General features: G+C 40.3%; 2 protein-coding genes across 2 annotated transcripts in view; one reads left to right on the top strand and one right to left on the bottom strand.

Moving 5' to 3' along the window:
* The first annotated feature begins 6,743 nt into the window (after window positions 1-6,743).
* On the top strand, window positions 6,744-7,597 carry LOC106178990 (uncharacterized). The gene is made up of 2 exons (XM_013562435.2): window positions 6,744-7,088; window positions 7,335-7,597. Exons 1-2 carry the CDS (start codon window positions 6,782-6,784, stop codon window positions 7,550-7,552), a joined length of 525 nt encoding a protein of 174 aa, XP_013417889.2. The 5' UTR covers window positions 6,744-6,781; the 3' UTR covers window positions 7,553-7,597.
* Window positions 7,598-8,610: 1,013 nt separating this feature from the next.
* Window positions 8,611-27,275, bottom strand: part of LOC106178982 (uncharacterized) — a 31,891-nt gene continuing 13,226 nt past the window's right edge. The window contains exons 3-6 of the mRNA XM_087013283.1: window positions 18,454-18,930; window positions 10,884-11,062; window positions 9,993-10,247; window positions 8,611-9,682 (exon numbers count right to left, since the gene is read on the bottom strand). Coding sequence (XP_086869409.1) covers window positions 9,428-9,682; window positions 9,993-10,247; window positions 10,884-11,062; window positions 18,454-18,930 — 1,166 coding nt within the window. The 3' untranslated portion in view covers window positions 8,611-9,427. The remainder of the gene's footprint in view (window positions 9,683-9,992; window positions 10,248-10,883; window positions 11,063-18,453; window positions 18,931-27,275) is intronic.

Genomic DNA, 27,275 nt, shown 5'->3' with positions numbered 1-27,275 from the left:
GCAAAGCCGTTGCGGGAAAGTTACGAGGTCTCATGCATCGAGATGCAAGAGCCTCTTTCAATCCCCGAGTTCTTGTATATTGTCTTCTACCTCTATTGCTGTTGCACGTCTGTCCGTGGTGGTATTTTGGGTGGCTTGTATTTTTTTTTTTTTTTTTTTTTCTCCTTCCTCTTACGCTGGCCGCCCCTCCAGCTTGTGTATTTTTTTCCAGATGATTCTTTTCTTTCTTTCTTTTTTTTTTTTTTTTTTTCCTTGTTTCCGCTGTGATTATTCCAATTCTTTCACCTTGTCTCCGATCGTCGGGTGACCGGATTTTTTCCTTAATTTTGAATTGGTGTTGCCCTTTTCAGGGCCAGTGGTATTTTCTCCGGTCGTCGGGAGACCGAAGCCGCCAGGTTTTTCGTGCACGATCTGTATCATTATTTATATAAGTCAAGGGTAGTATTTTTGCCTGGTTTGCTTAGTATTATGTTTTTCAGCTTTAGTTCTTTAAATAGGAGGTTATTTTCAAACCTGCTGATTGTTTTTGTGCCCAGAAAAAATAGTCTGCTTGATATATATTCAATGTTGGCCAGCTCGTGCAGAGTTGTAATTCGGGTACTTGTAGGAAGTTTGAGTGCTATGCGTAGCGCTCTATTTTGAATTTTTTGGAGGTCGTTGAGCCTTGTTTTTTTGGTAGCCGCTAGTATGACCGCACCGTATTCGAGTATGGGTCGAATGAATGATTTGTATAATTTTAGGAGGCAGGCACTCGAAGCCCCCCCAGTTTGTACCTCTCAGTCTGATAAGAAGGCCAGTTCTTTTCCTGGCTCTTTTCACTATATTGTCGACGTGTTTTTTAAATGATAGTTTCCTATCAAATGTGATTCCTAGCAGTGTTACTTCCTCACGTGTTTCTAAACGGTCACCAAAAAGTGTGAGGTTGAGCTTAGGTTGTTGATTTGATTTTGAAAAGATGATTAATTGTGTTTTTTTGGTGTTTAGTTTAATCCGCCATAGAGAGCACCATAGTTCGAGATCCTTTATCACACCCGTCAGTCTAGTTTCTATGTTTTTGACATTTTTGCATGATGTCCACATGCCCAAATCGTCTGCAAATTGAGAGACCTCGGTGTTGTATCTTGGGTTTATTGGTAGGTCGTTCACATATATTAGGAATAGCAACGGGCTGATTACAGACCCCTGAGGCGTGCCAGCATTAAGACTTACATATTCGGATGCCTCGCCTTTGATTCTGACCTTGATCTTTCTGTCTTTCAAAAAAGATGACAGCAAGCGGACAATCTTAACTGGCAGGTTACTATGTGCTAATTTGTACCTTAACCCAGCGTGCCAAACTGAGTCAAAAGCCTTCTCCACGTCCAGCATCATAGCGCCCGTAGCCCAGCCTTTGTTCATTGCCAGTTGTGCACTTTCAGCTAATCTGAGCACATGCTCCATTCCTTCTTTCTTGCTCATGTACGCTCTTTGCCATTTATTGAAAAATTGGTCATTTTCTAGTTTTTCTTTTATTCTAGTGGCGATTATTCTCTCGAATAGTTTGCCTAGGCAGCTTAGCAGGCTGATCGGTCTGTAATTCGTTGTTACTTTGTGATCTTTCTCAGGTTTGGGTATCATTATACCAGTTGCTTTTTTCCATATTGTGGGGAAATATCCCAACTGCAGACAGTTGTTATAAATGTCGCATAGTTTGTTTTTCAGACATTCAGGCGCTTTTTTAATTATCCCGTTTGTTATTGTGTCGTCACCTGGTGACGTGTTTTTTGTATTTTTCAGATTTCCGTTAAGTTCATCTATTGTGATTTTATCTAGAATTTTGTGATCGTCCCCTTCTTCTAGTGTCGGGTTAGATAAGGGATCGAATTTGTGTTTGTTTTTAACGACGTAGTTTTCCACCACCACTTTAAAACCGTCATCGAATATGACCCCCTCGTGGGTGTTATGTATCTTGCCAAGGGTATTTGCAAATGCATTTGCTTTCTCCGCATCGTTTGTTGTAAGTTGCCCATTTTCTTTGAGTACAGGCTTTTCAGATGTTTCTTTAGCAGTGCCAGTGCTAGTTAGCCTTTTAAACATGTCCCAGAAGGTCTTGTCCATTTTTCTTTCATTTAGCATAGAGGTAGCGGTTTCCCAAGCTTTTTGTTTTTCTTTTTTGATGGCTTCTTTGACCCGTTTTGTCATATAGTTGTACATGATTTTATAGAAAGGGCCTTCTTTCTTTTGAGCCAGGCGTCTTAGTTTTCTTTTCAGTTTTATAAGCTTAAGGGTGTCCTCGCTTACTCTCCATACATTTTCTCGTACCTTTGTTTTTGGGCATGCGGTTTCAAGTGCATTCATTAGTGTCTCGGTCACATTCTCACAAGCTTCGTCTATTCCAGTGGTGGTAGGTGTGACTGCGTCGCTATTTAGGTTTCTAGAAATTAGATGGTCAAACAGTGGTTGGTTTATTTTTCTTGTATTCCGTCGTAAGACGGTTGGTGCTCTTGCTATTCGACTATTCTGTATGATTTTTACGTGTAGAGGTAGATGGTCGCTACCGACGTCTTCACCTACATAACAGTCCGCTATTTTCGAGTAAAGTTGAGTCGTGACAAAAGCCATGTCCAGCGTATCAGTATTGCCATTAGTGGCCATGTGCGTTGTTTCGCCATTATCATTAAGATTTATCAGATCTAGTTCCTCAGTTATGTCAAAGAGAACGTTTCCGTTATTGTTCGTTTTCTTGCAACCAAAGAAAGCGTGCTTACTGTTAAAATCGCCTATAAATAGACAATTTTGATATTGATCAGTAAAGTGCTTAAATACTGCTTTGTCAGGGGTTGTATGCGGTGGGTTATACAGTGAAACTATAGCCGTATTTATTTGATTTATCGTAGTTTCTATCCCCAGTATTTCAGCATTAAGGTTGCTAGTATTGATAGCTTGGAACTTTACATCTTTCTTAACGAGTATAGCCACTCCGCCTCCATGCGCATCTCTGTCCCTGCGCAACACCTGATAGCCGCTCACAGATATTTTTGTCTTCTCACTCAGCTTTGTCTCGTTTATGCATACGATGTCAGGTTTATGCTCTACCAGATATTCAACTAAGAGTTGTTTCTTGGTTTTAAGACTGTTTATGTTGATATGCATCAGGTGTGCCGCCATCTTTGGGTAGGGGGTTGATGCGTGTTAGTTTGTTTGAGTCTGTTTTACTTAAAGGCAACGTGGTGGATAGTTTCACCATCTATGTTGACCTTGTAAGTAGTTGCTACAGCTTCTGCTATGTCTTTACAGATGTCGCTCTCGTTTGCCTGTATCTTTAGTCTTTTTGATGTCATTTTGATAAGTAATTTGGCTAGGCATATTGCCAATTTTATTGATTCAGCAACATTCCCTTTTCTAGCATTGTCTATTGAAATGCGTTTTTGTTCGGTGTTCATTTCTTTTTTATACACCTTGCATCCTTTGAAAGATGCCGGATGTTCTTCTTTACAATTGGCACATTTGCGGGTGCTTTCTTTGCACTCCTTATGACTGTGCGCCCCGCCACAGTTTTTGCAAGTCTCGGCTGACTTGCATTGTTCGGCTACGTGCCCGAACTGTTGACACTTGTAGCACTGTTGTACTGGTGGCTCAGAGCTGGGACGAATAAAACGTTTTATGTGTCCAAGATCGGAGATGGATGCTTGTCTTGGGCTATTTTATATGCGTTGTGTCACGTGATGAAGTTCAGAAACAATGACGGCGAGGCTTGCATGGTAAAGGGGGTGTTCAAAATGGACGCGTGATGTTCTCCCGGAAATAGCGCTTGATTGGTCATTCCTAGGCCTGTTGTGTTGCTCTAAACGGGAAGCAATACCATACAATTATTTATCTTTTTCTCCTTAGATGATATAAATATCAGGATATTTCCCTTATTCGTTGGATGATGCGGAAATAAATATCGACGTGTTATGATATAATGCTGTTGCATGAAAATACATCGGGTGAATTTTTTTATTCGAGCTGATAACGTAACGGCAGTGTTATTGCATGTAGGTGAAAACTGTAATATCGATTTCAAACAGATCTGCCTTACCTAAACAGGTAACAACACCTAACAGCTTACGCCTACTAGATGACAACATGAGTTGAGGGTTACCATGGGAGGTCAGTGATCCGATATTTTAACTGTTTCACCTGACAATAAGTCACGTGATGTTTGATGTGAGTCTCACAAAGGCGTGTCCATGTGCGACATCACCATACCAGACTTTATGGCGCTGTAAGGTCGAATATGCGGAAAGGATGAACCGTCGCAACAATATTTAAGGCTTTTTTGCGTGTTAAACCTAGACAATTGATTTTCCTGGAAGTTTCAGGACTTTTATTTTGACATAAGTCACCAAGGCATGTCATATAAAAAAACTATAAAGAAATTTACGATCTATTAACTCGTTTCTGAGTTATTTTAAGAACTAAAAATAAAATTTTGTGCTATAAAATTCATCAGTCTCATATTCCATCACGAGAGTGAATCAAAATAATAACCTAAGAACTAAATAGATCTTAGAACTCTTTAGATCATAATTAAATGAACAGTTTTAGATGTTGTATTTCTTACGGACGTAAGGAAAATGTAGAAACCCATGTAATTTCAAAATCCAAATGCAAAGCAGACCACCTTTCCCTTTCATCTTACAATTTTGCCATAGCAACAATAATGTGAGAATATCACTTTGAAAAACAAATATAATATAAAACAGTTAAGGCTTGGAGATAATAACGAAAATCGGAATTTTGTACTTCGTAATTTTGTCGATGGTTAAGGCAGGTATTGCCAAGTAAGACTGGTGACCTTGGGCAGGGTCACTGCTTGATGACGTCATATATATATATATATATATATATATATATATATATATATATATATATATATATATATATATATATCACCAGACGTTGCACGCGCCTGTCTGTCACAGCCTCAAGTAGCAGAGCATGCTGGCAACAAGGGGTTTGCCAAAAACATTAAATAACATTTTATAGATACGTCCACCTGTATTTCCGTCACCTGCTGTCGTAACTTTGTTACGGTACATGTACAGCGGGTCGCAGAAGCTTCGTTGGTAGGCTTCAGATCAAAGGGAAACTTTCTACCTTAACACGAAGAGAGCCACTTTGGATATACATGTGTATACAGTATCTGTAATTACAGTCGATAGGGTAAAGCAATAGCGGCGATGTAACTTTTGAAGAAAAAATAAAATAACTTTTCTTGCTGATAATCCCACTGAAAGATAGCGCTTTTTCAAGAGTTGGGACACATGGTGCATGATTTTCACCATTTATTCAATCATGAAACTCTATGGTGCGTTTTCAGCAGCAAAAATTTTGTCATTTGAACATGGTAAAAAAACGTATGACAAATCATGGACAAAATTACGATTTATTTAAGGAAGGAATATTCAAGAAATCTCTGTTATAATCTTTTCCTACATGTATATTTTACAGTATTAGGTGATTTGAGGGGAATTAACTCAAGAAATACACAGCATGATCAATGATCAGCGGGCCGCTATCGTTCTGACTGGCAAAGGATGGTATGTCATCAACCCGTTTATTTTGATGTACATAAGTACAGGAGCATTTTTCTATTGGTGATGCTACTGCTGACAGTAGGGTGGTTAAGAGTAGTAAATATCCCTGAAGGGTCCCCATGGCTTAGTTTTAAATCTCCTATAATTTACGCACCGGTTATAGCCATAAAAAGCGTTAAGATTATAAACCAGTGCTTTTAACGTGTCTTGAGAATTATTCCCGTTACTGTGTGGGAACTAGTCGATTAGAGAGGGGGGAAGAAAAAATACGCGCTGTAGTCAGGTCCACAGGTGCTTTCCTCACCTGCATTTTGGTTGAAGGTATCTACAAAAGGTGATGAAAAACAAAAAAAAAAACAAAAATAAAAAAAAAAAACAGAAGAAAGAGTGAAGAAAAGTGTTATTGCTCTATCTAAGCAGGTTTCATGTTAGCTAAAAATGAATATCAAAGTCCTATTGTTGCACAGCCGTCTGTTGAAATAGGGTGCCATATATTTTCTCCACTTAGTTTTGATTCATAACTCCGGTTGTCGTGATGGCATTATTTTTACAATAGGGACAGCAAAACCGTGTAGGGCCTATGATATACGAGGGGTTTTCCTAGGAAACCCTGACAAATTTCATCTAGATTGATTTTGTAAATAAAATAATCAATAATTAAAACTGCAGCTCCTTTTTCAAGCCATTCTCGACTGTTTTCAAATCAAATAGTCAATTTTACCAACTGAAAGTCATCGTAGCAAGCTTAATGTTAGTGTCAATCGTTTAAAGTGTTGTTGACACGTTAGTTATCTACCTGAAGACATAGATACTGATCAACTGGTCCTAATGTACCGCACTCTGTAATTAACCAGACTTCGTGCGTTCCTCCTACCTTGTGATCAGAGGTGTCAACCGGCTAGCCGTGGATGACACTTGAGTAGAAGAATAAAAATACCTCCCTTGATTGCAATTAAGACACTAAATGACCAATCTACCTGAGCAAAATCTTCAATCGCTTTGGCTTTTTCCTCCGAACCCCATAATTATCTGTGCGTCACCAGGATTAATCTAGCGGTGCGATCTCGCACCTTTTCTCTCTTTTTGTACTAATTTTGTACTAATTGTGCCGTATGTCCTCAGTAAACAATAGAGGGCACGCACACGTGTCGCTTTGGTCCAGGCTTCAGTTGTGTATAAAAAGGCACGGGTTGGCGGTAAGCTACACACTTTCAGCAGCCATGCCTCTGAAGAACGCCAAAGCACGCTCTACACTTGCAGTTGCCGGGAAATCCGCAGCCACTTCCTCCAAGGGTGGACAAGGGAGAGGAACAAGTGGAGGAACATCCAAGAAGCAGTCACAGACCGCATCTGGGAAAAGCGCCTCACCTGCCAAGAAGCAAAATACAAAGGGGAAGAAAACCAAAGGAACTCTACCGCCCGGGAAGAAATTTGACTCCCAGCATTATGATATCATTCGAAAAACGATGAAGAGAAACCCCTGGACCAGCGCTGCAAAGCTGCAAAGCATCCTGTACAAGAAAACAGGTGAGACGAAATTTTCCTGTAGTATTTGTAATCAATATTTGTTCCCTATTATAAGGTACATTATTTCATTTGCATGGTTCATTGGAGCACTTGTAATAATTTTACATCATACCAAGTATGCTAGCACTAAGTATGTTTTTTTCTTTAACATTTGTTCTGTCTTATGTTTTAAAGTAGCCATAATGATGATATTATCATCGTTATAATCAAAATAGATTTATAGTAAAATATACTCATTTATTTCAGGCCTTGACGTCAGTGAGTCCAGCATTAGCAAGGTGAGACATAAGCTCGGTTGCCCCCCTGCCAAACCTAGATTCATCTACGTGCCCGCTTTGGACGAGAGGAATAATCCGAACAGTCGTCTATACGAGCCCCCAGTCATGATTGCCGTTGGTGATCCAGCTCCCTACCGTCCAGATTTCCATAGCAGCAGACTTCCCGGTGGTGCAAGTTGCATGTAGAAAGTTATCATATTCCTCCAAAACAGCCCTTTTCAGGGCTACCCACTCGAAAAGAAAAGCTATACCACGTGTTATTTCTCTATTGCTAGAAACTGGTAAGCAGTTCCATAACATAAAAAATATAAAAATAGTACTTGATATATATAAAATAAAAAAAAAAAGATTTTTAAAAAAATTCCAAGAAAAAAAAACAACAACAAAAATTCACATTGTAAAATTTCGCTGGTCCTTCAGGTGTTGCCTCTGCATATTTTTGAATGGGTTTATCATAGCAAAACATCCTAAATTATGCGAAGAAACTCGAGGTTGAGCTAGATTAAAGATCTTTATATACTCAATACGCCCAATAAATGTTACATGCAAATTAATATCTTACTTTTGAAAAAAAAGGGGCTATAATATAAAAAATGTGACGTCCATAAAGCTTTTAGTTGAATCCTAATACACGGGTCAATCGAGGTATAATATGACGAGATGACTTGCGTGCAGTCTGCTCCAAATAATCTTCTGAATGTGGTACAAACGAAGCACAGATGTGTTACAAACACGTTTGAAGGTGATAAAGATCGTCTGTGTGGGATAGTGAAGAAATAAGAATGTGATAGAGGAGACATCACAGCATAGGCATGGTTTATCAAGCCAACTTATCACTGTGTTTTTAATAATTAATTTATCTACGATTAAGCTTGATTTATCGCGTAAATTGTTACGGTTAAAGTCATATGTTACTATCTAACCTGGTTTGGTACGCTTTCAACATGTATTTGAACGCAATAATTTTGAAGTATGAAACAGCGTTATTATATGTGGTCCACGATCGATATTCACTACTATTCGCAACTCATGTTCTATAAAGTCATATTCACATTTCACAAAAAATGTAGAAATAATCCTTAGAAACGCTTGCGTTGCTCTACATGAGAAATCTAATAACTCTAATCCCATCTAGACTGTGTTGTCCTCCTCTTCCCATCTACATGTACATTATTAACAATGTGCGCAATTGTAGGTATTGAGTATGAAAAATAAATTTAAAACACCACAACAATGTAAAGACGTTTGTTTCCATTCGTATATTTACAACATGAACGACATAATCATCATTGGCAACCAGAGTAGGTAAATATAGCAACGCCACCTATTGTTTTGAAGTGGCAGTCACTCCATTTAGCGTTAAACGGTGAGGTCGTATGACAGCACATCTAAAAGCCGTACGTTTCTATACAAAACTGACCCTTTAGTAATACGGCGTCCATAGTTCAGTCTTCGACACATGCTATGTTCCTTTATAGAATTTTTTGTAATTCTATAATTATGAAGGTTCACTTTAAGTTAGAGGTCGGTGTTTTAGCCCCTGTGCTCATTCCTCTGTTAGAAAAAAGCTCTCCATATTTCCAATATGAGAAAACTATCATGTCGTTCATAATCATTCATGACGTGTTTTAACAATCTGAATCATTTGCCTCATTCATTGAGAATGTTCGCATTCACATCGTCCTTCAGACCTTCACTGTATAAATCTCCATATAACATTTTTTTTTCGTCTTTTACCAGTTTTACAGGAGTCGCGCTTCAATTTTGCTCACAGAGGTTGATAATGTCAGGGGATGTTTCTCATCTATAGGTGTCACTACCGTTATTTCCTCTCGGACAGTAGATGTCGCGGGTGTGCATTCTTGGGACACTCATAACTGTCATGGCTTGCATGTTACACGTATTTACAAATATGTCGGCAATATTTTACCGTGGACTAGACTTTGTACAGATTGCTTTTATACAATAAATTGAATAAAATAAAATTACAAATATACAATTCCCCAGTACTATACACAATACTATACAATATTAGAGATAGACGGCGCTGTACAGTTTGAACTACGTGTAGGGCATTGAACTGTCTGACTTATATCGGGGAACGTCTAAGATAAGACCAATGTCAGAGCTCCTTGATGATACTTGTCTAAACCATATAGCTGTCGGAAGATTTTGACATCCCCAGTAATTTCGCCGTAATTCTTTTTCCGTAAAAGGCGGGATAACATCACAGGGTGCTCCGAAGATTGTTGTTCGGCTTGTTCCGTCAGGTTCGGCTATTTCCGGCGTGGAGTGTAAAACGTGTATTCTTGCTTCCTGTAAAAGAAAAGTGGCATGTGTGATGCTTCGGTTTAATATATTTTTGCCTTCTCTTTTTGATGCGTATTTACCTTTTAAACCGGGCGTTCGACCGCTTGCAGAACGAGTTTTAGCCCATTCTCCCCATTGTATTATCTCCATGCGTTCACAAGCCCGATGTAACAGGGTTAAAGGGAACTAAATCATATAATAAGTTACAAATTAAAAGTTCTCTTTATTCTTTCTTCTGTAGAAAAGTATGTTAACCAAGATTTTATCCCAATCTTTAAAATATATATTGAAAAAGAAAGGTAGAGAAAATTCGCACCTCGTGGACGTGATGTGTACATCGGTGTGTGTGGGGGTAGTCCACCCAATGTTGTGTGTACTCGTTCCCGTAGGAATATTCTCCATCTTTTCCACTAGCGTATACAACCACGTTTCTATGCTCACGTGACCGCCGAAAAGCACGTGCTAACTCCCCAGCGTAGCTCTGGTCCACGATCACGTGCACTTGCCGTGCTGCACAACTGCGCAGGTCAGATAGTAGCTCTTCAATACGGTATCGTTCACTTTCTTCAGACTACAATTAAAAAAGGATGTTGTTTATGATTATATGTCCGCATGGCGTAAATCGTATTTTCTAAATAGGCCTATATTCATTTCGTTCCATGTTGTTAGGTAAACCAAGTTAGTAAGAGAGCAACTTTTTAACCACAAATTGCAGTTGTTGAACCACAGAACACTGCCTCAACTCCCAGGGCACACCAAACACATTTAAGATAAATGAATTTAAACTGAAATTGAAATCACAGTTACATATATGGCATGATCATACGAAAATCTGGTCTCTATTCCAAAAAGAACCTATGTATACTTGGATCGTCAGCTCTTGGCATTATCGAGTATTATACTTCTAAAACCCATTTATTTTGTTTATTCTTTTAAAAAAGATAAACATGTGCTAGTGAATTGTTTTACTGACCACTGTCTGGTGGTGGTTTTGGGGGAGGGTACAGTCAGTTGACAGATTTAAGCTTTATTCACCTGAGGTCTATTCCAAAACGGACAACGACCAAAATTTCGTAATTGGTTTATAATGTTTACTGTTAGCTCACATTCCTTGAAAAGGGTTAGACCTACTCTGGTATAAAGTTAAATCTTAGTTAAAGAAACGGCAAAATTCCTCATATATTGTGGTAGAGTCATATCTATTTACCTTCCCATCCTGGTCTATGTCCCACAGTAAGCTTGTCCCATCATTTTTAGTCGGACTGTTCATGTACAGGACCAGGGAATCAACACAGTGAGGGTTTTCGCACAGTTTACGCATGTGGAACCTCATGGCCAGCTTCATTGCAGCGGGAAACACCTCGTGTGGTTCGTCATCGCCAGGCACTGCAAGACAAGATCAAACCGTGGTTTCAAATTGGAAATCAATGTACTCGATTTTTTTTACAGCAAAATTGGTTGCACAATGAATTGGGAAATTATTCAATTAATATAACGACAAGAAATGTGTAAACACAGCAGAAAAATCCATGAAGTTTTAAAATGTACTATGGCCGCAAACACAAACAGGATTGCACACGCACACGAAATCACACAACTGCAGGCAAGAACAAACGCACGCACTCATGCCCTCCTTTAATCAGACATCAAAAATGCAATATGGTGATCCTGTGCAGGGGATCATGTGGTTGTGTAGAATTATCTGCAAATGGTGTGTGCTTTTGTTGTAAGCGAAAGACGTGGCTGTGAAAAAGAGGTCTGGCAAATGGAGCGCAGCCCGACGGCCCCCCTGCTGCCCGGGCCAGGAGAGACACATCAAAGGAAAAGCATTCCTCGCTAAAATGATTAAAGAAATTACAGGAGAGCTGTGATCTGTGTCTGAAATTGTTTGCTTATTCTAATTCCTAGCGGGGCGGTTTTGTGGGAATGAGATCAATCTTCTGTTCACTTTTTATTTTACTCCACACCTCTCACTTCCCGGCCTTTTTTCCTATTATTATTATTTTTGCCCTACCCCCCCCCCCCAACAACACCCCCAGCTCATCTCTCTCTCTCTCTCTCTCTCACTCTCTCTCTCTCTCTTTTTTTTTCTCTCTCTCTCTGTGTGCGTGCGTGCGTGCGTGTGTGTGTGTGTGAGAGAGAGAGAGAGAGAGAGAATTCGATTCAGCGAAGTGTGAAGCTGGCAATCTAAAATGACGGCGTGCGTATCTGTATTTTACACATGCATACAATGCATTGTGAACGCAGAGCAGCAAGTTACATGTAGCGGGTAATAATTTATCAGATCGCACCATTTCGTCGCCCCCTTCAGATTGGCGGAATTAAAACTCTTTAAGTTTTTACTTTGATGTTTGCATGGAGCCTGCGCGTCCCAACCAAAATAGCCAATGCGCCAGTAACTCTCTGACTTTCATTTCAGAGGTATTGATACCTATGACAAAATTGACGAAATTCATTAAAAGATCTCCCGAGTCCCGGACCGTAGGCTTGGGGGTATTTTCGGCATCAAAGCACCACAAAAGCGCCTTGATTACTGTTTATTTGACTTCATCTTTGAAGCTGAGAGTTTCATTCGAAATTCGAATTGTGTCCGCTATTGAAATGCGTTGAAGCGCTTGCGTTACACGACTTCTTAATTGAACCCCGCTTGCTCCCCACTTAAAGACCGTCCACCGGGCGTTGCGACGGAGGGGAAATCATAATAAGATGTGTTAAAGCGTCGCCTGTGTTAACAATGTTTCAATTTCTTCACAAGCGACCGCACTATACAAAACCAGTGTTCTTCGTTCTTGTTTGAAATTTGTCATTTGCTTCGTAAGAGGACAACAATATTTTTTTGTTTGACAAAAGACTGTCAATACGTGTTGGTATTATTAATACGATATAAAACATAATCTCTTGTGTACGTGGGTTAAAGTGTTATTTCATCATTTGCAATTTATTAGATTTTCAATCATATTTTAATTTATTTATATGACGTAACACGTTATTTCCACTTCAAATGAGTGATAAATTTATTTCGATTTATTACAGAGAGGACATTTTCTTTTATTTTTCAAGAAGATCACCGTGCTAACGGACGGCTCTTGATCTCATTTTACGGCCTCTATATATCCGAAAAGAAATGAGCGTGTTGAGGACAGGCTAAGTTCCACAATCTTCAAGGTCTATGTCACAAATATAGTACACATTTTGATGTTGTAGTTGTACTTGATTTTTCCTCTACCCTGCGAGTGCCCAAGTCAAGATAAATGTTTAAATATCGACACTGGTCTCGTGTGAATAGGGCAGCACGTAGTGTTGGACTTTCGTTTGTTTCATGCAGCGTTCATGTGCTTGCATTCATCGCCATTTTTTACTAACATTAAGATAATTTACAAAGTACTTCCCCTCCTTTTCTATTTCTCTGTCCCTTTCCACTCTTTCTTTTATTCCCCCTCTCTCTTCCTTCCGATCTCCTCTCCCTTTGTCCAACCCCCTCACTCAACCATCACCCCCTCCCCCAATTTTCATCAGCAAGGTACCATTCTCCCCAACTGTCGGCATCCCTTTGATGTTCCCCCGTTAACACTTGTTATGCCCGACTTCAAAGACGACGTAGCGCTCTCGTGCAGGTAGCTTCACGTTCTAGCAGTATCAGTTAAGTAGCCTGTTAACCTGGACATTCGCAGCAAAACGAACGAGACAAATGGTTTATTTTATCGAATTGAAGTTAATCTGAAACATACTTTGTTTACTTAGATATCCTTGGGCCAAAAGCCTTGCAGAAATTCGCCAAAAGCGCCGAAACGTTCTTCAGAATTTTTTTTCTGGGGTATCATGCGCGAATCCTTGCAAAATAATTTCTTCCATAATCATTTTCTCTTTGATGAATAATCAAAGGAATCGTCGTGGAATATTTACATGCGCTCGTGCCTTGAATTTTCGCTTTGGTGTTTAGTCCAAAGGAACACAAAACAAGAACAAGAAATCCACAGGCTTATTATTGTTCACAGCAGAAACAAATTGTATTTATAAAATAGAACAAAGTACCTGTAAAAACAGCTTTAATTCGTTACTGTTGGCCTCGTTGGCAGACAGTCATTAGTGCTCCTGAGGTGCTTCGCGCCTCACTAATCAGCAATATATTTATATCCACAAAGAATATGTCGAAGACAGGTAGAAAGAAAGCCACAAATGAGTCACATTGTCTTAAAGCACGGCGGGACGGGGGGGTTGTGCTAACGGATTAATTAATATGAATGTAGGTAACACGACCGGGGGGACATTACTGCACGACATGGGGATGAACGCGGAATGAGGAAATAACAATGAGATTCGGTGGCTGATGTGAACTTTCATATATCTACACGGAAAACAGTAGCTGCAAAAAGACCGGAATCCCTTTGAAGGGGGACCTCTAATATGTAGCAGATTTTTCAGATCCCTTGAACTTCTTCAGAGAGGAGAGCAATCTGTCACTGCATATCATCATTATTAATTCGCGTCTCCTTTTCTCTCCACGGCCCAGTGCCTCATTCCTAGCGTTCCATTACATTGGAACTAATTCTTCTTAACTTTGATTTCTATAATTTTGTTTGTTGTTTTGAGAAAAGGTCTTTGGAGGTTGTTGCCGAGAGGCTCGGGTACTAGTTCACGTTACTGAATCTGGAGTGAGTTCGCTGGAATTGTGAATAAGTGACTGATGGAGAGAGTGGGGGGGGGGGGGGGGGGTCAAGGGTAACAATGTCATATTTCGACGAGGGCATTGATACGTTTTTTAATACTTAACCTCATTTGAATGTTTTTGAATAAATAGATAAATAAGTTTAAATTTATGTTTAATTCAAAGGAACATGCAGTGGACAAACAGTTTATAAAGATAAAACAATCATCAATCAAATAATTCAGAGATTGATGCAAATATTGACAAATTATTATTTCTAGTTTTGTAAATTATCATGGTGTAACAGGGAGATATTGTAGTTTGCAATAACCACCCGGATGTGTGATGAAACTATACATCTTATACAAATGAAATACCTTCAACTATTTTTCTGAATCCTAATTAATTAAGCTCTCTCTCTCTCTCTCTCTCTCTCTCTCTCTCTCGTGCAGTGGAGTCCAGGTCTTCACCACACACCATAGAACAATGCCCCCAGATAACAAACAGCAAAATATATTTTGGGAAATAATAAGAAACAACTTAAGATGATAAACAACAGGCCAACGCAGCGCTCAGAAAGAGCGGGGAATGTACTGCAAGGCGTTTCTGCAGATTAATACTAAAAAGCAAACTCTTTGACTGAGCACAAATTGTCAATCAAACGGCCAAGCATCAAAGCGCCCGAAACCTGCCAATCTGTTCCCCCTTTAACCAGAGGCGATCCGAGCCATTAAGTACACGCGAAACAGTTGCACATAGTGCTCTGATCAAGACCTTAGTATGCCGTCAAACTTGACATTAACGAACCGACCCAGCGCAGTTACACCTGGGCTCTGAAGAAACGTCTTGGGACCAAGATTCGGGGCACGGTTTCTAACCCTTGAAACCCTGGGGGAAGAATTCCGAAGAACGCCCCCGCCTCTCCAACAACCAGAAGTCATATGCTATAAAAAGAGTATTTTAATAACAATTTAATTTGCCAAACGGCATCATTATGGGTAAATAGTTCGTTTATGAGATACATGTTTTTTTCTAAATTGTCACATATTGGTTTAATGTTTCAATTTAACCCACGTTTTCATGTCAGCTGATCAGTTAGAAGAAATTTCTGGTTCAAGTGAGCCCGACGCGGAATAGAGTGGATAACCAACGAGAGGAGGTTGGTTACAAACAGAAGATCAAAGCCCACTGGTGGTAAGAGAGCCGTAATTAGAATCGTTAGTCTAACTAATCAAATCACGGTGAGTTACAGGAGAAACCTTTGATAAAGTCGACCCTTCTCTCCACGTGCTACAAGAAAACTTTGAGGGAGCCAACGCCGCTATGATCACGAGGGGCCACGAGGTTGTGCTTTCAAAAATAACAGGTTTGCAACTTAACAGAGAGGAGGGCAGGCGTCGTGACTCCAAGTCCCTTACCCTCCTCTACCCCCCTCAAACACACACACACACGCACGCACGCACACACACACATACACACACCATCTCTATAACCGCCCCTTTCCACCCCTTGTCAGTCAAAATCTTGGTGGCCCAAGAAAGTCAAGAAAGGTCTGAAATTCACAGGCACGTATTGTAATAAATATAGTAAAGTTGAGCTTATGCGTGTTCAATGTGAATACTGCACCGCACAATCTGAACGTTATGATCATCATTTATACCGCATTCTGTGTCAAAGTATTGCTCTAAAATACGGGGAGGGAAATGTGCAATTTCAATCAAGACTGATTTAAAAGAATCAGCCAGAAAAAATATGTGTCCATGTTGACTCAAATGACGTAAAATGCCTATCGCGGTACAAAAGAAACATTTACCCGACACGACACATATATTGTTATATTTTAGCAAAATGAGGTATTTGATCCCTGTGCACTATATGCACTTTGTGGATTTTAAAAAGATATCCCCTTTTTTCTGTTATATACATATATATAATTGTACATATATCATCACTGCGTGCTCTATTCTTAGATCATTGGCATTGTATCAAAATTTGCTAATTTATTTATAAAAAAATGAATAAATAATAATTTGCAATGCGTAGGTAATTTATGTATCATTTAGGCGCCTTAGAACATGTTTGAAAGGACGACTTGGGAGCTTTTTCCACTTGCCAAGGCCATGCAGTCCTATTTCTACTGATCAACTTTGTGAAAAAGTGCCAATATGATAGAGTGTCAGAAATTATCAACAGACTGATTATATGTGACGCAATCAAATCCGTATGGTGACGTCACAAAGCACAAATCGGTTACACTGGCGTTTTTAAATTGTTTACTTTGTCAAAATGGTAAGAGTGTATACTATTAACAATCTCAGTGACCAACAAATCAAGCCAAAATTTCAGAAGATCAGACATTGTAAGACACCTAATGGGTATTCATTAATGGATTGATTTATTTTTTGAAGATCTAGATTTAGGCTTTTTGGCTATTCAAACATTTAGGGTAGATGTTCGATCTCCATTCTATGAAAGCAAGCGTACCAACCAGACTGATCCTGCGTTAGAATAATTGTAACGCAGCGCCCATGAGCGGCTATTTTCACCGAGATGATTACATTTTCAGCTTCCCATAAATTTTGCTACTGTTTTCCTGTGATTGTTTTCCTTAAGGCCCTGTCGCACGTGCACATACAATGGCTACAGAAAGCGGCTAACCTAAGTAAACAAATAAAGTTTGTTTAAAACTTTTCACGCGTGTTAGCCCCTGTGGCTCCTGCCGCAGGTGGGAGGATTTCTGCATTTGGGATTTCCATCACTTCTCATCATTTCCTACATGTAATAGTAAAACAAGGCCCCGTATTCAGTTAGATTCACAACAACATCAAAATTATTATTAATAGTAGTATACATGTTTGTCCTAATATAAGAATATAATCTAATTCGTTTTTCCCATCTTTAATTCCACGATTTTTTAATTCGTCATGCCCAAAAGTGAAAAGCGAGCCCGCGGGTCATAGACAGTGTCTGATAGACTGAAATCAAATCGTTTTCCTGGACTGACCGTACAATGTGCATTCAGCAGCTTGATTGCAATTAAACGATCAATAACTTCATAAATATTTGACGCCTGTGACAGGAGCATCTAGAAGTTCTCTAACCCACAGTGTCAGAGTTGGAGCTCATTTTCACAGCTGAGTGGAGACAGGAATTCCCATCTCGGCTTTCCCCCGAGTTTCTCCACAATGAAAAGGGCGCGTACAAAGCTTCAACATTAGGCCGTCAATGCACTACAATGGGAAATAGGCTGTAATGTGCCAGTAATGATGCTTACTTTCCACTCGCCTCAGCTACGCGACTCAAAGCGAACAAGAATGGGGACCCGCGTTTGAGCTCTCGTCATCAAAGGCGAGTGGCCATAGGCGCTTACTGGAGCGCGTTCCATCTGTTTTCTTCCCCCCAAAGAGCGTCCTTTTCACACATGCACAAGACCCTGAATGCATCTTAGATCGTGCAAGCATATGGCGAGAAGAGTAGAGAAAGGACAGGATCAAAAGAGGCCCAATTATGCACACAATGCTAGTGTACTCATTCTCTGTATTCTATCCTCTCCATATCAAGGACATGTGTTTGACTCTTCGCTCCTCACGTTACGGAGGCTGGCTCTTCTGAAAAACACCTTCTCTTTGAAGCTAAAAACCTTCCCTTCTCCAAGAATGCGAGCTCTTTTATCTATATTACACCCAGTGCCCCATCCCTTGTTGTACGGGTTATGTTGACATTCTTATCATTTAGCCGCCTAATATAAACAATTTTCTGTTGTAATATTTGGTGTTATTTGAGAGTGTGAAGATCTGAAGGAAAAATGATGTTGCGGCGGCGCCATGGTATGCGACCAACCCAAGACGTTCCCATTCCTATCCGCTTGACACGATCTTGTCCCTAATTTTCATTTGTCTACAACACCTGGTTGGCAAAAGCTCAACTTATTCACCACACAAATTTTCAATTTGAAATTTTTAAAAAACAATTTTTAGGCTTTCCAGATCGCCTGCTTTTATTTTGCCTGTGAACGCTTAATCTACTGTTTAATGTGTGGCCACTTGTTCACTCTTTTCAGTCATTCATTCATTCCTTTTTATTTTCTTCTCAGCCAGTTTTTCCACATGTACCTGATTTTAAAGAAACTCACCTTCGATTCCGTTTTCCAGGCCGTTGGCAAAGAAAATCTTGATATTGCCTCGTTTAAATCCATTATTTCGAAGCATTCCATAAAACTCTATAATGTTTTGCTTGTGTCTCATCAAGCTCCCGTGTTTGTCCCAGCCTCCAGAGAGCAAGACAGCATGGTCGCAAATCTCGAACACACGACATCTCGTCCTAACGATATCGTGCGTGGTTTCACACCGTCGTGTGTTTTCAGCGATTGGATCGCAATATAATTTAGACATTTCGCTTTCGGGTCTAGTTTCGGGACAGGCTCCAAAGTCAGGGATGTTGTTCCGACAGGAAAGTAATTGCGTCCGTTTGTTGCTGCCTTCCCCGTGTTCGTAAACCAGAGGTAAAAAGTTGATCTCGCAGCGTCTGGCGAAGTTCTTACGTTTCCGTCGACTTTCTAGAGCATTCTTGCACCTTTTCTTAAGAGCGAGACTCAGACACTCGTCGTCCCCTAAAATCGAAAAAAAGTAGATCTCATCAGTGATTCAGTTGAGACAAGTATTCCTTGACCGTTACATGAAGTGGTTTCCTTTTGTTAAAAACAATCAACCCTTCCCTGGATCATAACATTCTTTGGAGACAAAAAATGTTACAAGGACTAAAAGGACATAAAAATATTTAAATTAGGCCAGTGAGGACATTCCTGCTGTTTCTACCAATACGAAACCCCTTTGATCAATCCCATCTCAGGAACGCAACAAGTAAATAAAATACAGGGGTCACAAGGAATGAAATAAAATCATTTACTTTCAATTAATGTACATTTTGTGGATTAAAGAAACAAATATGCTGTTAGATGTAATAGGAAGTCACTTTGATCATCCTTGTCCCTTATGTCGTGATTTAAACAACACCGGTTAAAATGGTGAAATACAAAATGAAGAGTTTGCCAACGAGAAGACTTTAAAGAATGCAAATGTGGTATTGCTTTAAGCAATCGATTGATGCATAACACAAAAAAGATTAACAAAAATGGGGCTTAGATAATGATTTTCTTAAAAATAACGTTAGGCACTTTAAACATCATCCAATGTTTCCTTCGACTTTTGATCTTTTCCCATCTTTTCCAGTGCAATATGGACAAACTCTCAAGGCACATCATGGCAAAGAGTACACCCGACTCTCAGAATAGGCTTATTACCAGTAACCAGATTAACATCAATAAGTTAAACTCCTCTTTGACGCTAATCGCTCTCAATTTGTGCTTGTTACGTGCAGTGCTAACATTGATTATCATGAAAGAAAGTGTATTTTGGTATGTTTTTGAACTGTTAATTTGATTTGTCGCAAGAGAGACAGAGAAAGAGAGATGGAAAAAGAAAAAGAAGGCATCTATTTTCATTGTCGATACTTTGGTGTCGGACGATGAAATAAAATAAAACATACACTCCTCTGTTCCATAAATCTCTCGTTATAGCTTGACACATATTTCGTCAGACATGTTCACATCCTGAACTCACTGGGCCCGCTGCGCCGCCGGTGAGAGAGTAATTTCTACAGTAACTTGAATGGATTATCAAATCCTATGACGGCGAACTCTTCACGGACAAGAACGTACTTTAATAAACCACTCGTCGTAATCGGAACTATTTTCGGGTGGCGGTGTTTTTGAACTTGACAAATGAGCATTAATGAAAACGCATCTAAAGCATACCAGCTTGTGAAAAAATCGTTTTCCGGTTCACACTTATTTTAGGAACATAAGCCATGGTGTCGTCGACAAACGAGCCGTGAAACATTTGAGGAAGTGTGGAAATCATGTGCCCCATCTTTCAAGCGAAATTTTAAGAAGAAAAATCTAAAGATAGACCAAAGTAATTGTCTGACACGTGCAAATGAGTGACAGAGATATTTTTGCAACAATCATGCCTAAAACCAAAACATTAATTCATGTCGAACGTTTTCATGCTTAATCATTGAAAGATGTGTAAAAAGTGGGTGAAAATTTTGAGCTCTGCTGTAGACTAGTAACCCAACCCCTCTGATGAGTTTAACAGCTCTCAACAGTTGTTTAAACAGTTTAAAACACAACATTTATCCCACAGAGGAGAGCCTGCCACATTACGGCTTCACGACATATGCCTAAGGTTAACCTTTGTCTGAGGGGAGAGAACGGGAAGGAGAGAGAGAGAGAGAGAGAGAGAGAGAGAGATGAAGGAAGAGGGAGAGAGTGGCGGAGGTGGTGAAAGAGAGAATCGGTTTTTTTGTTTGTTTGTTTGTTTTTTTTTTTTTTTTTTTTTTTTTTTTTTTTTTTTTTTGTATGAAATGGGTTAACCTCTCTATCACAGAAAATGATTAGGTAGTTATATTATTATTATTTTTTTTTATTATTATTATTATACAATGTATGTAGCTAGACTCCCGTGCTAGTACTCCAGTAAAACCACTAAACTGCTCGCTTGAACGCAAAGTAAACCCGAACTCATGATATTATGTGTCAACAGGCTCTTGTCGTAAACCGGAAGACTCATAAGAGCGTAGAAATCAAAAATCATCTTCAAAGACCTCTTGGGAGATGTGGATATAACCATGAGGGTGACACGCTCGAGAGTCACTCCTATTAAGTGATGAAAGTTTAGAAATCACCCACTTGAAGGCGTGCCGCGCGGAGGTGTGTGTGAGGGGAGATTAAGGCACAGCGTCCTCGAATTCTCAAGTGGGTTTAATCCGCCGGTTGAGAGGGCGGAGTGGGGTGTTCGGTAGCGGGGAAAGTGCACGGTCCACTGGGCTATACATACACACCGGGAGAGCTGGGGAACGCTTCTGGCTTTGTCAATGTTTGATTTTAATTTAATTAAGTAAAATTCATTTTTTATCCTGTTTTTTTTCTCAACTGGATGACTTATCCGTATAAGGATTTTTTTTTTTTTTTTTTTGGGGGGGGGGGTCAAATATAGTGTGTCTGTGTGTAGGCCTATGTATGACTGTGTGTTTGAGAGAGAGAGAAAGAGAGAGAGAGATGACAAAAAAGTCTGACTTTCTCAGGTATCAAATCATATTTGATCTCGTAAATACAGGTGTACGGGATCGAATGCAAGTGAAAGGAATCCCCAAAACCCACATCCCAAAATACTGCGGAAATCCGCCGGCTTGCTTTCTCAACGTCGTGTTCCGCAGGTGTGAAGGAAACGAAATTAATTCATGCTTGAAAAAAAAAATAAAACAGAAAAAAAAAACTGAGTGAAAAGAGAGCGCCCCGGTGTGTGCAGTGAAACCTTACGCCTTTGATGTTTGCTAGCTTAGATAATCGCAGCGATTTATTTTTTGTGGAAAGAAAATACCGGTCTAATCAACAGTGATTTGGACGACAATTCGTAACAGGTATGAGGTGTCTTAGTCTGCCTCTCACTGTGACTCATGCTTTTTAAACAAATAGAATAACAGTTACTGGGGAAGAATCCGTTAAGACGCGTTGAGAAATTGCTATCACTATCGCTTAATGACCCTCTCGCTTAATAAGGATAATATTTTGATATTGACCGAGTTGGGGCGTAGGAACCTGCACATAGTTTGAAGTTGAATAGAATTTTTAGTAAGCTCTAATAATCTTTTCTAAACCAGCCAATTTGTCACTGGGGTTGGGTTTCTGTCGGTTTGGGCTCTATTGAAAAAAGGGCGAGTCTCTAGTCAAAGAAGAGCGGGACGCCCTTGTGAAACGTTATTTACTATGAGTTCCTGAGTCAATACTACTGTTGACAATTTGGTGAAGAAATTAGAAGGTAGTGCCTTTGATCGAACAACCAAAGTCCTGTGTTTGTGTGTGTGTAAGCGAGAGTGAGCTTACTGTCTCAGTCTGTGAAGAGTTCAGTTTTCCTGCGATCTCATGATCGCCGCGAGTAGGAGTGAACACACATAGGAACACCGAAATGAAAAACTGCAAAGAAAAGATCAAAAGAACGCTCCTTTTGAAGTGTATAAGAAATTAGGCACATCAAAACCAGCCCAATTAGCTTTTTTATTACCTGTTACGTTATCTCAACGGCCGGCAGTGTCCATGACCTCGTCTTACTTCTATAAATTAAAATTAAACTGAACTTCTTTCAGTCCTAAGGCAATCAGACGATAAAATCGGGCAGCGTTTTCCCGCCGGGTTGAATGCTGTTAATTTGTCGTCTGCCCAGCTTAACAAGTCGTCACGTGCTCATCTGATTACAATCTCTCTCTTTCATACTCAAAAGCCACCGCAAATGAAGGTTTACCGTCCGAAATGGCCGTGACACAGTGTTTAAAGTTTGATGGTTTTAGAAGAGAGGTCAAAACGCATAAAGCACAAAGTCGGGCTGTTTGGAGATTAAAAGGGGGTCCCGCAGCGCCCAATTGACCGTGTAATGATGGGCAGGGAAAGGGGGACGTAATCTCGTGGTTTGGGAGGGATGATGACTGGTGAAATATTGTGATGGAAGGATAATTGCGGCGACCGGTCGAAAACCCATCTCCAAATAATTTTAGTCAGTTTCGTGGGGTTTAAGTAACCGTGATGGCGGCTTATTGCTTGGGCTATTAACACCATATGTATGACCATTACCAGATCTTGTGAATGGAATTTAGTGAACTCTTTATTTCAAAATTCAATATGGGCATAGCTAAAAAGTCAAAGATTTAGCGTCTCTTTCCCAACTGTTGGGTTTCAAACGAAGTCGAAGCAAAGCCATATCACTTCGGCTGAGTGCATTTATTCGAGAAGCTTTAACGTCTAGTATCACTCTAAATAACGGTTTAATTTGTAGGTTTTAGCAACGAGTTGTTTACGAAAAAACTCAATCTTCGTTCTTTCTCATGGAGCCTAAACGTACTTCAAATCACTCGTTCTTGTAAATCTGGCAAGCGGCGTATTGAAAAGTAATTAGGTTTCCCGGGTCCCCTATTATTTCACAGATAAGATACGGCGCGCAAGCAGAGCTCTTGTAGCACGGGATTAAATTTTATCAAAGAAATAACTGTTTAGGGGTAACGGCCAAGTGGTAATAGTCCGCTTATGTCTTTATGAAAAGGTACACTAATTTATTGGTGATTTGGGGGGTTAAAGCACTCTGGAACTGACTTTTCTTAGGACGAAATAGGCTTCGACATTGCGGACTCTTTAGCAAATAGCTTGTGGCACTGAATGAGTTGAAATGTAAGCGGGTTTACGCATGAATAAAACCAAAATAGTTTTATGTACCGCTAGTTTAAATTTTATTTGCAACATTAAGAAGAAAATATTGTCATTTTTAAAAGTCATTTCGCAACGCACGCGTGGACAGAAAAGAGTGTTTTTTCTAAAACCCTGGGGAACGCTGAGAAGCCTTTCAAGACTACACAGGATCGTATGTGCACGCTGCTGGCATGGCACAGTTCGCCACCTTAAGCATTTGCAGGTAGCGTTCGCTGGGATGAAAAGCGTTCAGGTGCTTTGAAGTTGCAATAAAACCATCACAAGCAAGCACCGTATCTCCTTTGTATCCGACTATTCTCCTCTTCCTTGCGGCATCCAGCCGGCGTGTAAGACAGAAAAAAGGAGTAAAAAGAACCATGTTTTCCAGAAAATTTAACATATTAATTCGCCTGTCGACAAGAGGAGTTGAAGGCCCCGTGTACAACGCGGTCACGCTACATGTGCGCCGCCGGGGACAAAAGGAAGGGGGGATCGGCGGCTTATTTGACACACTCGATACACGAAGGCTCAATGGTTTTGACAAGTACAGGGACACTCGAGTGTACACAGCGGCAAGTATCACAGGGCAGTGAGGAACAAGAGGTTGTCTTCTGTCTCATATAATGCCATTATTTGATCGAGGTGATTGGACTGAGATACACTCCATGATCAAGAGTACATCACCACACCATCTTCTGGTTAGAAATTTTTGGAGTGCGAAGACATGTATGAAAACGATTTTAGTCTAGATTCTATGTCCTTGGCATGTGTGCTTATATCAAATCTTTTATGTGACTCATCGCCCGCATGCGTAAAGACACTGGAAACTCACATACATGACACATATACGAGTTATCTGTTTGTGTTGTTTATTTATTTATATAACGGTGCAGTTAGTAGCCAAAAGTTATGATTGTACAGGTGAATATCTGCCAAGCGATCTGAATCTGTATGAGACTCTTTTAATACCTGTATAAAAAGAACATGTAGAAACAACACATGTCAAATACGACCTCGCGCCACTGTTGACTTTTTTCTTCAAAAATAAGATAACAGACAAAACCGCCACACGGAGAGACACGGTGCTAATAATCATAAAACGAGACAGCCTGCAATTCTGATAATTAGAATCACACTTTAATGCCGTTTCGTATTTTAATTTCAGACATTCCCCTATTTATTCATTCGCGTCAAACAGAAGAAGCGGGCACATCAAAGGAATGGACCTCTTCTATGCTATCTTTCCACACAGGTGCTATACAATGTACACCTCTCACGGGGATGTAACATTCTATAAATCCCGACCATTTTATCTCCGTCACCCATGTTTTCTCTCCAAGTTCTCACAACTCGGCACTCGGGCCGCCAGGAGACTGAGCAGAGTTTCCCTGACCAACTCCTACTCTGAAACGCCAAGGTGTGATATTTTAATGGGCCGCAGATCCTTCAATACAACTTGCTTGCGTTTAACTAGGTAACAACACGGTGCGTTTCAAACGCGTTAACACGACTACTCCGATTCCTTGGGTAGTCGTGCTTTCATTACAACACACTAACAAGGGGAGAGAATGAAAATACTACACTTATATTATATACCAACAAATGAGAATAGAAACGCCGAATCAATATTTGAGGCCTTCGGCAGGGTGCCGATTAGGAGTGCGCCGTAATTGGTTGTCGGTCCCTTTGATGTTTAGTTAAAAGTGACCTATTAACAGCCCGTATTTACCAGCAATGAGCGCGGACCACAATGACAGCGTTGACGTTGATGGTCAAGACAACACCATGGGGTATCACTGTGGTCGTAGTCGCTCCTGTCCAAACTTGGGGAAAAGCCCCCAAGCTCCCATATCCATTGAGCATATAAATCCTTTTCCGATGCCTTCTACGATGCCCCCCTTTCTCTCTCTCTCACCTATCGATCTGGTCAAAGATATATTTACATAGACATATATACACGAGAGGATGGACACAAGCACTACACTACGTGAGGGACTCGTTGAGCTTATCACAGTGGTTGGTAAATGCTACGGCTATCGTTTTTCTTCTTACTGTCCCTTGCTGCGAGAGAAAGAGAGAGAGAGAGAGCTGGGGAGGGAGAAAGGCCACTCCCTCGCTTTTTTAAAGGTTTGGATGACTGTCAGAGCCATTGGATAAGTGTGTATCTCACAGAGAGAGAGAGGGAGAAGGACGAATCTCCAGCGTGCTTCATCATCTATAGATATAAAGATGCGCGAACTATCGGGACTGTCGGTCAGACGCCCAAAACAACAACTGCGAAAAAGCGCTTGATATCAAAATCAGAATCAAGGGTCGTTGCCCGTGTGTGATCAGTATGAGCCCCTTTCATCTCTTCTCTCCCCCCCCCCCTTCCAGCTGCGACCCGGTGATTACGAAACAAGGCATCAAAGCAAATCGTTGATTTAAGGCACAAATGAGACTCATTCCGCGACTCCGAGTCCTTACTCCCCCTCCCCGTGCTTGGTGTTCTGACTATTGTTGTGTTCAAGCTTAGAGGCCTCTTTCCTTTGATCTTTACCGCCTGAGCTTCGTTCGCTTAACCTGGCATTGTTACCTGTACGCTGAAGTGTACCGAGATGGTCGGTTTCTATCAACACCCCTTTCCACATAGCTTTTTTTCTAGAGGGAAACCGAAAACATGCTAATTCTGTTAAGTATAACGGAGTTAACATTGCTCTGTCGCAAAAACACCATTTGCATCCAGGGATTTAGAAATGAAAGAGAAATACGTCAGTCATTGTTGATCTCAAAATCATCAACATAAAACCCAACAGCGAAATACGCACAAACGTTTATAAAAAAAACTTGCTTGTGTTCATTCTCCACGACAGCGTAGTATGCACAGTTGTAACACACACGTACAAGCATTTTGAGTAGTTTAACACACAGCCCGGGGACATCTGGAGAAATTGTTACAACTGTGTGAATTTGTGAAGAAGTAATTTAGAATAGGGGGAACCAGGATTTATACACGGAATAATAACAACACCTTGTAAGCACTTGAGCGCTTATACAGTACTAGGAGATTTACCAGGGATTGAGTCTACTTTGCAGAAATTATGAGAGAGAGTGTAGAACTAAAATTAAAATTTATCTCAAAATTTGCTTCAGTACTTGGAAAATGCATTACCTACGAGGAGGAGGAGGGGGGGGGGCGTATATAGGCAGGGTGAAGGGACGTTCAGCTTTAAGAGTTTAATATATAACCGAAAGATTTCCAATCTGTAATCTCGGTCGATGCACCCAGATTACATGACCGAGGAGCAGGCGCGTGCATTGCACGTCTCGCGTCAGCGGTGACTCGCCTCGCGCTTCCTTCACGTTCCGCAAGCCCATCATGCGACCAGGCCATTACAGAGTAGTCCGCCAGCGTCATCGACCGCTGCCCTGCGACATTGTTAACAAGACATCCTACACGACGCTGGAATGTGGCGTAGTGTCAGTTTCAAAAAGGAAAATAGTTCACCGCTGTTATAAATATACGTGTAAACAATAATCTGTTTTGAAAATAATAACGCATTCCAGACTTGGTATCATGAAATACCCCGCAAACGTGTCTATTACATGTGCTGCGCTATACGTAAATTTTTCTCCACAGCGTTTTGCCTAGTTTTCCTTCTGGTGGGAAGGTATTGCCTTGT

This window comes from Lingula anatina, chromosome 5 (assembly GCF_051362555.1).
Source record: "Lingula anatina isolate TDL-2025a chromosome 5, LinAna3.0, whole genome shotgun sequence".
NCBI lineage: Eukaryota > Metazoa > Brachiopoda > Lingulata > Lingulida > Lingulidae > Lingula > Lingula anatina.
The sequence above is the reverse complement of the archived record's forward strand: the minus strand, read 5'-3'. Positions and strand labels throughout refer to the sequence as shown.

Excerpts from the sequence above, each read along its gene's own strand:
- LOC106178990 (XM_013562435.2), top strand. The coding sequence starts at position 6,782 with ATGCCTCTGAAGAACGCCAAAGCACGCTCTACACTTGCAGTTGCCGGG. Across the intron at positions 7,089-7,334 it reads CATCCTGTACAAGAAAACAG|GCCTTGACGTCAGTGAGTCC; the intron begins GTGAGACGAAAT and ends CATTTATTTCAG.